This window comes from Drosophila mauritiana, chromosome 2R, assembly GCF_004382145.1.
Source record: "Drosophila mauritiana strain mau12 chromosome 2R, ASM438214v1, whole genome shotgun sequence".
In the NCBI taxonomy this organism is placed as follows: Eukaryota; Metazoa; Arthropoda; class Insecta; order Diptera; family Drosophilidae; genus Drosophila; species Drosophila mauritiana.
Window position 1 is genome coordinate 14766440 of NC_046668.1, and position 16971 is coordinate 14783410.

At 44.4% G+C, this 16971-nt stretch overlaps 1 protein-coding gene across 2 annotated transcripts in view; it reads left to right on the forward strand.

Moving 5' to 3' along the window:
* Nucleotides 1-2749: 2749 nt before the first annotated feature.
* The window catches only part of LOC117138012 (semaphorin-2A), a 53719-nt gene continuing 39497 nt past the window's right edge, over nucleotides 2750-16971 (forward strand). For both annotated transcript variants that reach the window (XR_004459175.1, XM_033299813.1), the window contains exons 1-2: nucleotides 2750-2962; nucleotides 15217-15809. Coding sequence is in view for 1 of the 2 variants with exons in the window: in XM_033299813.1 (XP_033155704.1) it covers nucleotides 15482-15809 (328 nt within the window). In the remaining variant the exon portion in view is untranslated. The remainder of the gene's footprint in view (nucleotides 2963-15216; nucleotides 15810-16971) is intronic.

Below are 16971 nucleotides of genomic sequence, written 5' to 3' on the forward strand. Positions count from 1 at the left end.
AATGCCGGAGCAGGCGCCGCCAAGTATGCAATGGAATTCGGCGCACGCAGCGGCAGGTGAGCTCGTGTGGCTGCTCCACTTGTTGTTGTGTTAATGCGAACGAGCGTGTGAGTGTGTGTGCCAACGCACAATTACATACAACAATTTGTGCTTTGTTTGGCCGCATGTGTATATGCGTGTGTGTTGGCAGGGAATCCAAATCACCAAAGAGCAATCGTGGAGCAGCAACATGGCCAGCGGAATCAAGATGGAGGTGGATACTGTAAATGCACTCGAAGAAATCACAAGGAACTCAAGGCAAAAAGTACAAAAATTACTTTGTACCTAGGAACTCAGATATCAAAACGAAATATTTCAGTAACATTGAATTACTCAACACTCTTTTTGTTGCACACAACACTAATACGTATTTTTCCAGTGCTCAGCGAACCCGAGTTGGCCTGCGGAAATCCAGTTGGCTTTGTGCCGCTGACACCTCCCACCGGAGGACCCATCCCACATCCCCTCTCCCCGTGGCCCCACTCAAATTGGAAGCCCAAATATGAAGTCGAAAAGTGTGTGGGGGGAGGGGGTTTAAAAGGGTTTGGCTAGGGACGGATGATACTATTGAGGGGCGGCTCTATCGTTCCTCCGCTTAGTTAGCGCTTAGTTTTCAATGTGAAAATTGAGAAAAATTGCCAAACGAGTTGGTAAGCGATATTCTCGGCTCCGCCTGCCGTTTGGTCCGATGCCAGGTGATGCAGTTGGGCCATTGTTGGCCCAAACCCACCTTGGCCCAAACCGACTCCATCTTTGCCAGCCGTAGAGATGTCTGCCTCTCCACTCACTTATTGTTAGTTTCGCTCGCTTTGTTTTGACAACTTCTGGAGGAATGCTCTGTGAACTGAACGCTTCGTCAAATAAAAACGAGAATTTTTGGCTTCAGTTTACTTCCGTTTGCTTTGACTGCCTGCTATGCCTTCACTTGGCCACCCCGGCAATTGGAGACCCAAGAAGCTGCTGGCAGCCATAAAATTACGATCCAGCAGAGAGCAAATGACGCGAAACAGTCGCACGGACATGGCCAAGAGCCTCCGAGCCAAAAGGGGCTGGGGCAGCAACAACACGTTCCTTGCATAAAAATCGTGCAGGCCATGCTAAAAACGTTTATCCCTTTTAGCCCCAAGTTCGGCTCTGGAGGAGTCCTGCCAGCTCCCGCAGAACAATGGCGGCGAAACACTGAGAAAAATAAAGTCAAATCCTTATGCATATTAGACTGTTAAGGAAAGTTGAAGTAGAATAGCAAAGTGAGTTATTCTGGAATATTTGTTGTTTCGAAAGAACTTGTTTACAAGATGTATAAATATTTTGTTATGTTTTGCAGTGCCTCGGATTTTTTCCAGTGCACTGAAAGAACAATTTCTTCGTCTTTAGTTTCAATGGGCCCCACGACGGACCGAAAACCATTTTAAATGGAACGTAAGCCGAGACTGATGGCCAGCAGTGGAATACGAGGAGCTGGCGGCAGGAGTGGGAGTGGCGGGCAGATAAATGCCGCATCATTGGTTATTTATATGCGTGCGGATCTCAGGTGGATGGCCCTGGCCTCAAACGATATATTTATTTGATTTTATTGATATACAAGCGGGCGTAAGTAGTGCATATCCATCTCGGCCAACGAGTGGCTTAAGTCCTGGCCCGTCCTGTCATTACGGAACGATACCAGTTTCAGGTGAATGTCGGCATGGGAAATTAATTAAATCGCATTCAAATGATTGGCTACGTGCCATTATTAATTCGAGCATAAATTATTCCACATGCCCTAATTCCAAGCGATTTTACCAACCCCCGCCCCCGCACAATCTGTGGTCAATCACTTGATTGGCTGGCCGCTCAACGAATGGATCTGAAAGTTTAATGCAACACGTATTGGCACTTCCAATTTATGGCAATTAAGTGAAAGTTCTATAATCGCCAAAGAAGGTGTTGGAGAAAGGACTCTTGCAGCTCACCACATCAATTACTAACCAGGGCTAATTGCGAATGTGCGGCAGTTGTCATTTTTCCTTGTGGATTTGCAATTTGGATTTTGACTCGAAATTGTCCGCGTACATGAAATACGTTTTAAGCAGCATTAGCAATATACATATGTATATGTATATTTCAAATAAAAACTGCTAAGAGCAAGTTATACTGTCAAAATCAATGCTTTAGTTACAATTCTTAAAATTTGAGATAAATCTGTACTAAAAGTATTAGCCTAGATAAAGAAGTTGTTAACACCTTACAAACATAGAAACAATAGTACTTTCTAAAAAAATCTTAAATATGGTCAGAAAACAGTATTTTGAAAATCACGTATGTAAATGGCTCTTAAAAAAATAAACAGGAGTAAGCAGACATTATGAAATAAATAAAAATCTATAGAAATTTCTATGTGATATTCATTTAATTTTTGTACAAAAGATTTCATCTTGAAACCAAAAATTTTTCAGGGACAATGTTAACATTTTTTAGACTGTTCCCACAGAGCAAGTCTGTAGGCTCAACAGCAAAACAAACTGTTAAAAATGCCGGTAGGCGCTGAGAAGTGTTCCCAGTAACAGTTGCAACGGCATTGCCAGCTCGAAACTCGTTGCTTCGACGAACTTCAGCGACTGCCAAACGAATGAGAGCAAAGCCGAAAGCCCAAAAAGCCGAAGTTACGAAGATACGAGAAAACTTCGGCGGCGGCGAAGCAACAGCGACAGATTGTTCAGTTTGTCTTTAAATCGCGACTCGAACGGTCATCGTGTGCGGATGTTGAGCGGGAAAGTGGAAAAGCGGAAAAGCGCAGTCAGAAAAACCCAGCTGAGAAAACTCGTGCAACTCGCTAGCAGTGCCCAGAAACAACAAACAAGAAGAATAAATGCGAAATATATATGAAAAACACAGGTTTCAGTTTCAGTGACAAGTGTGCAACATAACTCTCGGCAGCAGTGAGGTGAATATACAAATCTCGATCCCCAAAACGACTGTGCAACGCTCTCCTCCAATCCGAATCCAATCAGAATCCCACCTGAGCTGAGCGCTACCTGCCAAGCGTGTTTCACTTTGCATTACCCGCGCTGACCAGTTGATCCCAACTTGTTTGCAACCCGTTCTCTTTCGCGGCTCAGACTGCAGAAAAGAGTGCGGATGGCGGAGTGCGGAATGCAGCGTGTGGAAGACAAAGGAGTTATTTTTGGCCATCAGTTTGCCATTTGCATTTGTGCAGCCAGCCAAGTTGGCCCATTCAACACATAAATTGCGAATGCAAACGGCCAAATTGTTATTGCCACTTAGAACAGCTCTAAGCGCAATTCTCTCGCCTTTTTTTTCATACCGAGCAAAGTGTGCAATATCTTGGCCGTAACAGTAGCCACCTGGTCGCAACTTGCAGCAAGCGATTCGCGATTTGCGACTCGCGGCTACCAACAGAAAAAAAACAAAATTGAGAAAAAAACGCCACCAAGACACAAAAGCTGTTTGAAAAAAGTGCTGGCGATTGCATCGCATGTCGAGGTTGTTTCGCATGCCCTTGCCCCTCCACCGCCCCCTCCGTGACCCACCATGCCTCTTTTGCCACGCCTCTGCATACCCCCCTTGGGTTGCCCAAGAGCGAACAATGCGAACAGAAAGAACTTCAAAAGCACTCCGACCCTCCGTCTGTTTTTTGGTGATTATGAGCGCAGAACTGCAGCATAGGGTCAAGAAAAAGTGCAACCAAGTCGACAGTTGGATGACCTAACATTTTGAAAGCAAAATATATTTCAATACTAAAAGAAAATAGTTAGGTTGAGTTCTTGTTGTTCTTTATATATTTAATATATTAATATGATGGGTAAAGTTGTCTATATGATCGAAATAATTAAAGTTGGTTCTAACTATTGTTAGGCTATACAGACAAAAAACTATGTATTCGGTAGGACGCCATTAAAAAACTTACATACTTACAGAAGGACTTATGTTCATAATATTTGAATGTCTCAATTAAACATACCGCATTGTTTTTTTTATTTATTTTGTAATTGCATATAATTAAAGAGTTGCGCTTTTTAAAAGAGTGTGATACTATCAAAACCTTTTTAGAAATTCCCCGCTTAAAACAGAGGCATAATTATTTCACAAAGGGTTAAAAAACGCAATGGAATTTCTGCCGCAGTCAGTTAGGGTATTAAATGCAGGGGGCACAAAAAGCGTTTCAGCTCGTTTCGCGGCGCACAATGGAACCTGAGAAGATTGGCCAGAGCCGAAAAAAGTGGCCAAAGAACCTGGCCAAAAAGAAGAAAGTGCCTCGTTGGCCAAAGAAGAAGCGGGGCAGGCGGCAGGCTCAAAGCATTTAAGCGCCTTTGACACTCAGCTGGTGGCGTAAAAAGGGGGCATGGTCTTCTGGATTAGGGGTTTGGTGGGTCATGTGAGACAGCTGCCAATCAATGGCAGACTAGGCCCATCACTTTGCGGCCATTTTGCCTCGTGTGGCATGTTGCATGTGTGTTACAATCGACAAAATAAACGGATAAATAAAACAAGAGCCAAGAGAAAATCGAAAAAGGAAAATAGAAGAGGGAAAACGTTTTCAGAAATCGCTTCGAACTTCCCTTTTGGGCCAGGCAATGAGGAAATTATGCGCTAATGGCAGCCAAAGTTCAATTTCATAAATAGTTAACTTCAAAGTTGGTTACATTCTCCCAGGAAAAGTCAGTAAATTACACACACCGTGTGTACACACACTCAATTGCCGGATAGAGAGAGACATTTTCAGCTTATTAAATGGAATTAAGCAATTTCTGCGTTATTACCATGAATATTTGAAATCGGGGGCAAATACCTAAGCCAGGGGATTAGTTATGCCCTGACTTTACTTGCGCACTTTTATTCTTATTGATTCTTAGGCGGCAAATTAATGTTTTCATTGCGTTTTCCGTGCTCCGCCGCCTGTCCAACGGAAGTGTCGTGTGGCCCAATCAAACAAATACTCATACTCCGAGAAAGAAAAAACATGGCCGAGAAAAAGGAGCCTAAATTACGCCTAATGGTTTTTTAATTGTAACAATAATTGCCGTCGCCATTGCATGAACAGCAGCAGCAGCAGCAATCAGAGCCCTTAAGAAGGGTGAAAATGGCCGAGGGGGTAGGCATCTGACCCTCCTATTAATGAGAGCTCTTGGAAATCATTTAGATGCCTCTGCAAATTGCCAGGCACTCATACAGTACGGAAAAATGTTTTTATATATAAGGAAAATGGGTATTTATGTGATATAAATTGGCAGAATAATCAGAAATATGCGTAGTTTTTTACAATTCTTTCACGTTTTTTAACTAACCTTTTATGAGTTTTTCTTGTAGATTGAAAAACATAAATAAATGGCGTACTGATTTCTATTTCATGACTGCCTTGTAGGCACTTTTCTTTAAATATTCAATAAAATAATCAACATAAAAGTTTACCTAAAATCAATGTCCTAAAATTACTGATATTACTTAAATACTATAAACTTAAAAGATACTTAGATACTTGTGATTTTTGAATCTAATGAGTCTTGTCACAGATTGAGACTTTCCAAAGCCCTGACTTTTTGAATAATCAATTTTAGCTATTTACACATATTACACAAAATGCATTATTTCATAATTGAAATTAAAGAGTGTTTTCTTTCTGTGCATTACAACGAATTGGAGGCTCATGTTTCTGCTGCGCTCGACTGTTGCTGCTGTGCAGAAGGCAGCATAATTGTTCGCTTCATGTTTGCGACTGAGTGTGCTCGTGTGCGTGTCTATAATTAAGGCCAAAAAGGCGAAATGGGAAAAAAAGTGCTGGCCTAAGCTATGCCAACGACTAAACAAAAGCCAGCAATGAGACGCTGAACCTTGAACTTGCCGCCGCTGATGTGGTTGGTGCTGCTGAACTCGGCTGCTATTTGGGTTTGTTTGATTCTATTCATTGTTCACTCGCCGGCAGTTGATTATGAGTGTTATTTTTTTGCTTTTTGTTTCGTGTTTCTATTTGCTATTTGTTGGCTGTTTTTGCGAGCTGGCTTGTTGCTCTTTTGCTCTTTGGTCGTTTTCGGTTAGCCAACATAGCCTGAAATGGCCAAGCGTAGCATACTTCTGTGCGCCGAGGGTCTCTAATGTGCGCCATTTTGGTTTTATGCGGGGTCGGTGCCAGTGTGTGTGTGTGTGCGAGTGCGAGTGTGCGTGTTGGCCCATTTGCCCAGAGGTCATTATAGACGCTTCCTTGGTCCGCTCGGCACGTTGTGGCCGCCAACTTCCGGTCTTGTTGCTCTTGATGTTGCTGTTGTGGCATCTGCAAGTGTTGCTGATGTTGCTGTTGCCACTTTGAGCCTTTTGGCTTTTGGCCTGGTCCAGCTCTCTAAAGTGGCAATTTGTCTAGTTCTGTAAGCGCCTCTTTTAACGATAATGATGATTGCGCATTGTTGCGTTTTTATTTCAGTGCACAACCTGTTCACACACAGACAAATCTACTTGGAGTTATGCTTTTTTTTCTGTCCTTGTCTGTTTGCTTAGCATTTTCCGATTTTCATTCATAGCCGCACCGTTTCCCGTTTCATCCTTTTTCGACCGTGTTCTTTCATTCGGGACTTTTATTATTTTCATTGCCATTTCTTATTCCATTTGGCCGTCTGTCAGTTGTCTGTCTTTTGGTTTATGCCTTTTGCTTTCTCTCACTTTTCCCATTTTTTCCCACATTTTTCGCCCCCCCTTTTGGCCAAAACGTGTCGTCGCCGTTGTTAATTTTTAGTGTAGGACGAATGTTCGCATTTGCTTTATTGGCCATGGCCGAAATGCAATACCGTCTAGACGCCGCGTTTGTCCAGTGAGAGGCTTTTCGGGGGCCAGGCCAACAGCCCGAACCAATCGTTTGATGTTCCTATTTGTTTTGGCCGAACTATTTTGATTTGCTATTTGGCTACAGTCGGTTTTGTTTTGGCCAATTCGGCATGACTGCTTTCGGTTTGATTTATTTTACATATTTTTTCTATTTGCCATTTGTTGGGTAAATAAAATCTAAAAGTTTCCATACAGTTTTCGTCAATTTTTAACCACATAAAATGCATTTCACATCGCTCTGTGTGTGTGTGTGCGTGCGTGCGTTTGTGCCTCTGTGTCTGTGTGTGTGTCGTAAATAATCAATAAACATTTTGCGGTTACCGACGGTCAGTGTCGTGGCCCCAGTTGACATCCATCGATGGCTATCGCACTCTGGACTCTGGACTTTGGCCGACGGCATCAGCTGATTACTTTATCACAAAAGCGTAAAATGAGGGGCCGAACGGCAGAGGGCTAACACACACGCACACATGCATAACTTAGCCGGCATTCACGTGCTGCACCGAATGACTTTATCGACTGCTAAACGTCGCTTGGCCATTTGATGCGGACATCGATGTGCACACGTTTAACCCACTGGCAAGTATTCACACAAACGGAGCACTCGGAAAAAAAAGATTGTGCAAGAGATAAGGAATCAAAAATGGGAAATTTATATTATCATTTTGTAAACTGTCAATTTTAGTTGCAGGCTGAAATACCTCAAAAACTATAACATTCGAAACTGAACTTATCTGGAACTATCAAGAACTGAAACTATTCGCTATTAATGTATCTCAATAAACAGCTTAAATGGCTTAAAAAAAGATACTTCTCAAAAAGGAAGTACTTTTATTTCGAGTTGTAAAAAGTCCTGATAATTATCAAAGGATAGTCAAGTCAATATGCACATTAAGTACCATAAGGTATGTAAGATTCGGTATAGCTATCGCATTTTTTTCTAACAGTGTACTTTAGTGAGCAGCACACACACTCTGCGATAATTTTTCTGCTTTGTCGTGTGCCCTGGCTTTGCTCATGGCTCCAGTTCACATCGTCCTGGGCCCTGAGTCCTGAGTCCCGAGCTCCGAGTCCTGAGCCCCCTAAATGTTTATTGCTTCATTCTGTTCATTCTGTTGCGCAATTTAATCGATGTCTGGCTGCTGGGCTGACTGCGCTCCACTCCACGCCACTCCACTACACTTCACCCCGTTTCCTGATCCCTGATTTTAAAGAGCGGCTAATGTAAAGCGTTGAATTATGGCAATTTGCGATTTAATGAAACTTTATTCAGCCGGCAATCAGAAGTGCTCCATATATATGTATGTACATGCGCTGCCTGTCCATCTTGATGGGGCTGCTGGTGGTGTCGTTCGGAGCGGAGATTGCGACTCACTCCCCCCAAGGATTTTGATCCTTTTAAGCAATTATCTTATAACACAATCCTGTGGGGGTCAATCCGTGCCTCATTTTGCGCTCGAATGCGCCGCACAAAGTATTTAAGTAACTCAAGCCGTTACCAACAAAACAGATTTGGCTGAAGGAGAACGGATAGTGGCTATGGGATTTGGTAGCTCGGGATTGGACCAGAGGTGGGGACGGGGTTAACCCTTTTTGTTTGCCCTCCTGGATTATGTATTTGTGTTTATCTTCAGTTTTTGTCTGCTCTGTTTTGCTGCCGCTGCTGCGAAAGAGAGAGCTTACCGCAAAAAAAGGGGGGGAAAAAAATAGAAAGCCGTAATGAAATGCAAAATCGCTTAAGTTCGCCGGCAGGGGAAGCACACAGCTGCCCCGCCTCCCCAAAGCAGCCGCCCCTTTTTGTTGACAGCGTGTTAGTGGAAACTAAATGAAATTTTCTTCATGCTCTAGCTTTGTGGGTTTTTGTTTTTCCCCCCACCCTTTTTCATGGCTCTGTGTCGGCTGTGTGTTAATGTGTTTGGGGGTGTCTATTAAGGGTGCTACATGTACATCAGGACAGACATCATTCTCATCATCGTTACGTCCTTGTGATCATCATTACCATCGGTGTGGTGGCTGCATTTGTAGTTGTAGTTGTACTTGCCGCCGTTACCTTGGCCCCATTGCCATTGTCCTGTGCATAATTGAATGCTCAGACGCTTTTCAAATTCCACTTAATTCCCGGGGTGCAATATGTATGGTTACATTGTGAAAAATCAGCGATCTATATGCGGCACAGTAAAATATATTTAATAGAATATTCTATTAATATCTAAAACAAGGCAAAGTTAGCTTTGTTAAATGGATTTAAATGGAGCAAAGTAGCTTACCACTCACTACCTTATTTTTCTCTGTGCATATGTGTAGGAGTTACCTCCTCAATGACTTCCGCATAAGTGTTTAATTTCCTGTGTATTAACATGCTTAGCACAACAGAGAGAAGCGAATAAGCTACAAAACGCATTGCAGATATGAAAAAGGGGTTGCAAAAAATGAAAACCAGAAAAGGTGCGTTCTGTGAACCCCCCTCTGAGTGGGCTGGCATAACGATTTGTGCCAACAAATTTATTTAAAAAGGATTATCAGCAGCTAAGCGCCATGCTGGCACACTTCAAAGGCCGCCACGCTTTTCCATCGGAAAATTTTTGGGGGTGGGAAGTGGGGTGTGGGCCTGGGGAGCACAGAGAAACAAAGAGCAAACAAAACACGTAAGCGCCGCCATGGCATATGCAAATTTCAATGTCAGACTCAGTCTGAATTTGAATTTGAACTCGAGTATGAATTTGACATTCAATTTTGTTTTTTATGCGTTGGGGGGAAAGGATCGTGGGCTAAGTGGCTTTATTTTTGATGATTATGGCTGGGGACAGGGTTTAAATAATCAAAATTCCGACCATTTCAAGATTAAGTCCGAAGTTCCAGTAATTCGATGCGCTCACAAAAATCGAGTTCTAGGATGTCTTTTCATTTTATGAAATTCCTGCGATAACCTTTCGCTTAACATGAACTTGATGACATTTATATGCTTTTAAGGGGGTTCGCCGCCGGGTTCATATCGAGTTTAAAAATACCGAAAAAATTGTAGCAACCGAATGAGAAGGCGTGAGAAATTCAATTTGTTGTCACGTCCATCAGGTTAAAATGAAAGTGGCGGGAGTTATTTTGTGGAGCAGGGTTGGCATTTTCATGTTATTGAATACTTTAAAAGGTTTTGCGACTACCCCTCCCCCTTCCCCTCCTCATACAGCTCCGAAAATTCGAATCTTTCTCAATTTTCAGTCGTGTTCGCCGGGTCCTTTGTGGATTTCTGGGGTTGGTAAAATTCTAGTTGAAACATTTTATTTACTAATTGCTCAGAATTTGCTGTATATGTGCGTACATATTTTGGGGAAATTTGTTTCTCCTTCAATGAGTGCCTGTGCGCGTGTGTGTGTGTGTGCATGTGCGGAAGTTCACACACGCCTGAACACTCAGAGCCTGTCAAACGCACTGCTGGAAAATCCCCTTGCAGTTTTCCCTTTCGAAGTTGGCTGAAAATTTTCAAATTTCCGGCCCGCCCACTCCTCCGTGCCGAAGGAAATTGTCTACGCATGTTTCTGGCACTTTTAAGCGGATATAGTATATGTGGGAAACTATTCTGCCAGCTAAGTCTGCTCCTTATCCATTATTAATACACGGCCCAAAGTGTTCAACACAAATTTGCAATTTGCTCAAGATTCGCTGGGTGGCGGGGAGGGGGCGTGAATTAGCCCGGCCAGCCCGATAAGCATTTCCCTTCGCCAAATTCACCCTCCAACTTCGACTAAATGGCATATGGATTTCCGTTGTCCGTTCGTGCCTTATCTCATTGCCATTGGCAATGTCTGTCTGATGTGATAATCCGCAGGAATTAATAAATAAACCATTAACAAATAAACTAGAGCTCAGTCCATGCACACACAGCATTGCATTGTGATGGGGTGGTGGGTGGTTGGGTGGTTGGGTGGCTGTGTGGCTGGGTGGCAGTCGATGGTCGGTGGCCTTTGGGCAAATGTGCGTGCCGCTGGGAAACCCTTATCAAGGACTTACCAACAGCGCCAGGCAGGTCCAACCCTGACTTGACTTTCTGCAAACATCAGCAAACAAAAGCGGAAGGCTCACTCCAACACCTCACTCTTAGGATTTTTCCTTGGACAGTGGCACAAATCCTTTAATGTGGTCGAACAATTTGCAAGAATGGAAACCTTTACACTTTTTAATAATAGAATAATAAATGTTCACCCTCCTTCAACTTCCCTCTTATGCGTTAGCTATTATTTGATTTTTATACCCCCAAACTAAAGGTCAATGCTTTGGCAATAAATTTCATTTGAGGGCGTGCCTACAAAAAAATGGGAGTATCCAATGCAAATGGCATTTGTGCGTGTGTCGCCTGAAATTTCAGTCAATTAAATGAAAATAAATGAATTATTGATAGTTTTCATGGCTCTCGTACAACTTGAACTAAACCTTGGCCAAATGTAATTAGGGGATGAGTCGACGGCACAGCCAGTGGAAGAATGTCATTTGAATAATTTAAACTGTTAGACGCGCTGGCCGTTCGATTGCCAGGCACAGGACATAGGACATCGGAACATCAGGAGCACAGGACACCGGGCGGTGCATGGTGGGCGGTGGGCTCTGGAGTCCTGCTCCTGACCGGAGCCACAATGACGTTAATGACAGTGACGAGCGGTTGTTTGCTTCAGTTCTCGACCAAACATTCGGCGCAAACAAACAAACAAACAAATGCACGCACGTACGCCGTGTGACGCACACTCACACTCACTCATAAAAAACAATCAAAATGCAAAACGGAACCAGGCAGACGACACTCCATGGGGAAAGACTTTGTGTGTGCATGTGTGTGTAGGTACACTGCAAGAAAAATTGTATACAAGTTAAAGTTATAACTTGGCATGTTGGATTGCACTTGATTAGAACTTACAATAAGCTCAAGCTATTGACTTTCTTTTCAACAAGTAACTTCTTGTTCTTGTGTTGCATCTCCTTACTACCTGATCCTTTTCTCTCAGTGCACGTGCGTGAGCCTTGCACCAGGAGGATCAACGACAAACACAAATGGCTCCTGATTGCAGGCAGGAAGCAACAGCTAAGGGGATGTGGCGGTTGGACCGGGGATTGAGGGGTTTCTACGTCTGTCTGGCTATGCGACTAGAATTCAACATTTTGCCGCCATTAAAATCAAATTGCACTTTCGTGCAGCACAGGCCAGGATACTAAGCCGGAAAATCGGGTGGAGGGGGTATGGAATGGGTAGTGGGGTGGCGAAGCAACGGAGGTCACGAGCCGCGTCAACGTTTTTGGCAATTTTGGCGAAATATTGCTCTCGTTCCTCTGTAGCTATGCTTTTTTTATGATTAATAAAAGCAAATGTAAATAGTCGCAAATAAAAAGCAGCTAAACGAAATGAAAGCAAGCGTTGCAAAGGCGACCTTCAGCAGGGTGGTGCAGGTGGTTGCATTGGTTGGAGTGGGGGTGGCTGGTGGCTGATGGCTGGTTGGTTGGTTTGCTGGGAAAGCACTCTCTCCTCGCCCCTCTCTGGTCCCACAAACTTTCGCTTAATTTCTATTAGCATTGCTGTCGCTTCGTTTTCATTGCTGCGGCACGCTCCGCAGGTTGCTGAGGTTACCCAAGGGTTGGACGGGGTGGCGAAAGTTGCTGCAGGGGTGAATTAGTGGGTGAGGGGTGGCGCGGTGGCAAGGTGACCGGGGAACGCTGAGGGAATGCAACTGTCTGCCCGGCTTGATTGTTTGTATTTCTCATGGCACTCGATGTCAGTCAAAATCGCTTCGTTTTCCCCCACTTTCAAAACAGTCAAGCTGGCACAGATCGAACCACATTCCATTTGGGAGTTACAAAGCTAATTCTACGAAAAACATTATTTTTGACATTCTTTTCTTACTCAAAGAAGATTCACTTGTAATTTCATTAAATGGAATAAATGGATCACAAGCTTTCCACTTAAATTACGTTTGAAGGACATCTATACGCTGTACAAAAAGTCTGTAAAGTTTAGCTATAAAACGCTATTGCCACACAATTTTCGTTAGAGCTGCAGAGAATTCAACTTAGGGAACTTTGACTGTAAACCCATTCCATTTGTAACCCCAAAAAAGTATGCACCATCCCATCCACCGAACCCACCCACTTTGTACAGCTGTTTGTTTTACAACGTTTTTAACTTGTTTGCAAGGATTAGGTAAGCAACTCAAACAAGAGCGAGTGCCCAGGACATCCAGCCAGCCAGGATGCAATGCGAACTCATAAAAATAGACAAAGACATGGCCTGCCAATTTTCAGTGGGAAAATGATAGCTGGGGCGTATGGGGTGCGGTGGTTAGTTGGGGAAACTCCCCGACCAGTTGCCATAGACTGATTTCCATTCAGCAACCGTTGCCAACATTAAATGCATCGAATTACATTTTCTATTAACCAACTTTAAGAGGGACGGGGTGGTTGTTTGGGATCGTGTGGCTACTTTGTGTGTGGAAAGGGGGAGAGGGCTTGAGGCTAAATGGGGGTCCTGTTGTGCCAGCCCTGAGCGAATGTTGCTCGTTTGTTTGCTGCTTGTTTTACAATTCGCTTTTTTAACGCTTTCGCGCTGTGATTCCTTCGTCCTGCCAGCGGGTCCCTGACATTGTTGTGCGGCGCCTTGAACCTTTTGCAGTCCCTGGTCCTTGAGCCCCCGCATTCTCCATCCAAGCCGCAATCCCCAACCCGTGGCACACAGCCACCCCCTGCTAACCCGTCTTGATTGCAGAAGTTTTTGTACTGCGCTTTGGCTAAGAAGCCGCTGGCTGCACGCCGTTTAGACCAGCTTTTACTCCTACTCCACCTCCAGCTTTCTGGCTTTAAGTTATGAAAACTTTTGTCGTTGTTTTTCCTGCCCGCCTTTTCTTTTGCCGCTATGTTTCTCCACCTCGCTGTTCAGGTTTTTCCACGTATTTGGTTCCTCTTTAAGCGCACATTAATCAAAGTTTTTCGCCGGGCTTAGCCGAAGTTTGAGGGCATTTATAAGGCAATTGTGGAGCTCGTTTCGTTGGCCACGACAGGTGTGTGTGGGTGCCGGCTACTTGGCCCGTTTCTTTGACGGCTGCATTGGACATTGAAGCCATATGGCATTGTGGCCTTACATTCAGGAGCGCGATAAGAAAAGCGGAAGGTATAAGGCATAATGAATATTAGCTAGTTGTTCAACAAATACATCAAGAGAGTTGTGGGAAAGTTAAAGATCCCTTCCCTTCTTAAAACGCAGGAAATACTTTCATTATTTTACAGGGTGGTGATTCATTGAATGGTAAATACTATGTTATATTATGTGGATTTTGGAAGTATAAAATCTCTTTTATTACCAAATCGATAGTTTTGTAAGCCCAAATACATTGACTACTCCAATGATTCTATATTTGACTTTCCTTTAAGCTAATTCTTGCCACAGTGCAGCTGGACAAACCTGTCAAACAAAAGTCTCCGAAAATTCCTGAAAACTTTCTCGTTCCCCGAGAACTGACCAGAGTTCTGGTTTCCAACTCCCTCCCCTGCTAACTCCTATTTATGCTGCTCTGCCAGTGGAAGCAAGTCGAAGGGCTGGGACGGCAAAAGTAAGCTGCAAGACATTCCAAAGAGCCGACTGTCTGAAGGTTACCGCACACTCACACAATGCCTAATTGTCTTTGGGCTCGACTCTGTCTGGCCGACGGCCCCTGCCCCACCGCCGCCCCCCATTTTCCGCTTTTCCCGCACAGCACCGATTCGCCCCGCCCCCTCAGGGCCTGTCTGAGTGACTTATGTCTGGCTTTAGAGAACTTTTTGCAGCATACAATGTTGCATTGCAAATTGAAACACGCGACGCTACGCGATGCGGAGCATTGGGAAAAAAAGAAGAGAATTTCCCAGACACACACACACATACACACGAAACTACGGGCATATGCATAAATAATAATGCACGAGCATACTTTAAGTGCAGGCGTCTGCTAGGCTCAAAGCCCCGATTCTCTGTTATATTCCGGTTGAAGTTACCAAGCCCATACCCATTTCCATTTCCACTCCCGATCCCGGTCCCTTTCCATCTGAAAACCCTTCACTCGTCTAGCCGTCTGCTCTCGCTTTGGGCTGTCCGGTTTTACCAGGAGTTGGGCAGTGGGTGGCTTGTATGCACTTCAGTTGCTCGCTCGAAAGTGTCTGCTGCATTTACCCTTGAAAATGTAGCCGCTGCAGACTCCGCTGCACGTTGCACGTTGCACATTGCCCGTTGCAAATGAGTTCAATACACTTGGCATAAACACAAACATTACTGGGAAATCCACTCATCGCGCGGTACATTTCCCACTGCGCCGGCGTCGCATTTCCCAACTAATAATGCTCTCGACATTCTCGCTCTTTCAGGTTTTTACCGAACTCACAGCCGAACCATCGCTGCCAAGACGAGCGAAGCCCAAAGCGAGTGTGTTTATTTAACACACTTCCTCGTGGCGAAAGCCTTCAGTTCGTGTCTGCTGCTCGCGAAGTGCGCGCCACAGTGAAGAGGGAAAGCGGAAACGGAAGCGAGTGCGTCGCAAGCGATAACGGAAACGGAAGCGAAGGAACATGTGTGTGTGACGGGACGATCTCTGCTCCCTGAATTTAGAATAGATCGTATAGATCGCAGCCAATGCCGCTCAATGCCCAGTTAAAGATTGCTCAATCAGTGAACAAAGTGACATCCGCGAAAGTCAGTGACTTAAACTGCTGTGCTAAAAAACAACAAAAATACTCTATTGCCGACTTTAGCCAGGCCAAAAGGCAGGCAGGCAGCATGTGTGCCACGGGGAAGGGTAAGCACAGGCTCTGTAGCCTCAGTGTCCTGCTCCTCGTCCTGGTCGCCCAAACAGTGCACGTGGAATACGCCGGGGCGGATTATGAGAACACCTGGAATCTATATTACGAGCCGCCCTGCTGCACGGGCTCATCTGCTGCCCATCATCTGCGCCACCACAAAGGTAGGTCCCTCCAGTAACTCAGTGCCATCCTCCTTCACCCACCTCAACCCGCTGTTTCAGTCAAGGTAAGTCTAAGTGGTGGCCAAGGCTAAGGAGTCCCGACTAATTTGCTGCCGGATTAGGGTGGGTTTATATGGCAACTAAATTCACTTTGACTACGTGCTGCACTGCGAGATAAAAAGACACTCTCTGTGCTTAGTGTTTAGTTCTCCAGATCATAGTTTCTATAATATAATATATTACTAGGCAGTGTTTTTTTAAGATATTCTGTATAGTCCAAGGTGGTCGGGGAAAAAACAGTTATCTAAAGCACAACTACAAGGTATTAAGTAGTGACAAACATATTTTCTCTTGTTACAGTTTCCTAGAAACACATGCAAAATACTTTGGCGCAGGTTATAGTTGCTGTTCTTAGAATTCTTTATATTATGATACCATAGCAAAAGAAAATGCAACATCAAACAAGCAGTTTTCTTTTAAAAAAATCTTGTCAGAGCGTTAAAATGAGATATTTTTTCTAGTGCCCTCGTCCAGAGATATGCGAAATACAAATAGAATGGCTTAAACGTTTTCCTCACTTTGTTCGGCCTCGAATTCCCAGCCAGCTAAGCCCCGGCAAACAAAACTATTCACAACAATGGGCTGAGGGCCGAAATCGAAGTTTTGGGAAATAAGTCAACAGCTTACATAGCCGCGAATGCCAAGAAGCCGAAATAGATGTGGCTGCGAGTGTCTGTGTGTGTATGTATGTGTGTGGGACGCGGGGGTTTCCCTTTTTATGGCCGAAAGGAATAATTTTCACTTTAAGCGGATTTGCCGCCCACGCCCCACGCCCCATGCTCCTTTTCTTGATTTGCCATTTCGGTCCACTTCCGTCGGCGACGTCTGTTATCCTTTTTCACCCGGCTCTCTGGCCATTTGGCATCCAGAACTCGTTCGCATTGCCATTGTTTTGCCATTGTTTTATTTCATCGGCAAGACATTTCTCTTCCGCATTGTGTGAAGTCGATAGGGGCTTCCAGGGAATCGGCGAGATAGGGGGGGTTTTTCTCCAGAACTTATAGACTCATTCGCGCGCAGCAGCCTGTGCTTCCTTGTACTTTACTTTTCCGCCAGTACTCGAGCAAAATTAAAAACTTTTGCCCGGCTGCACGGACTTCGT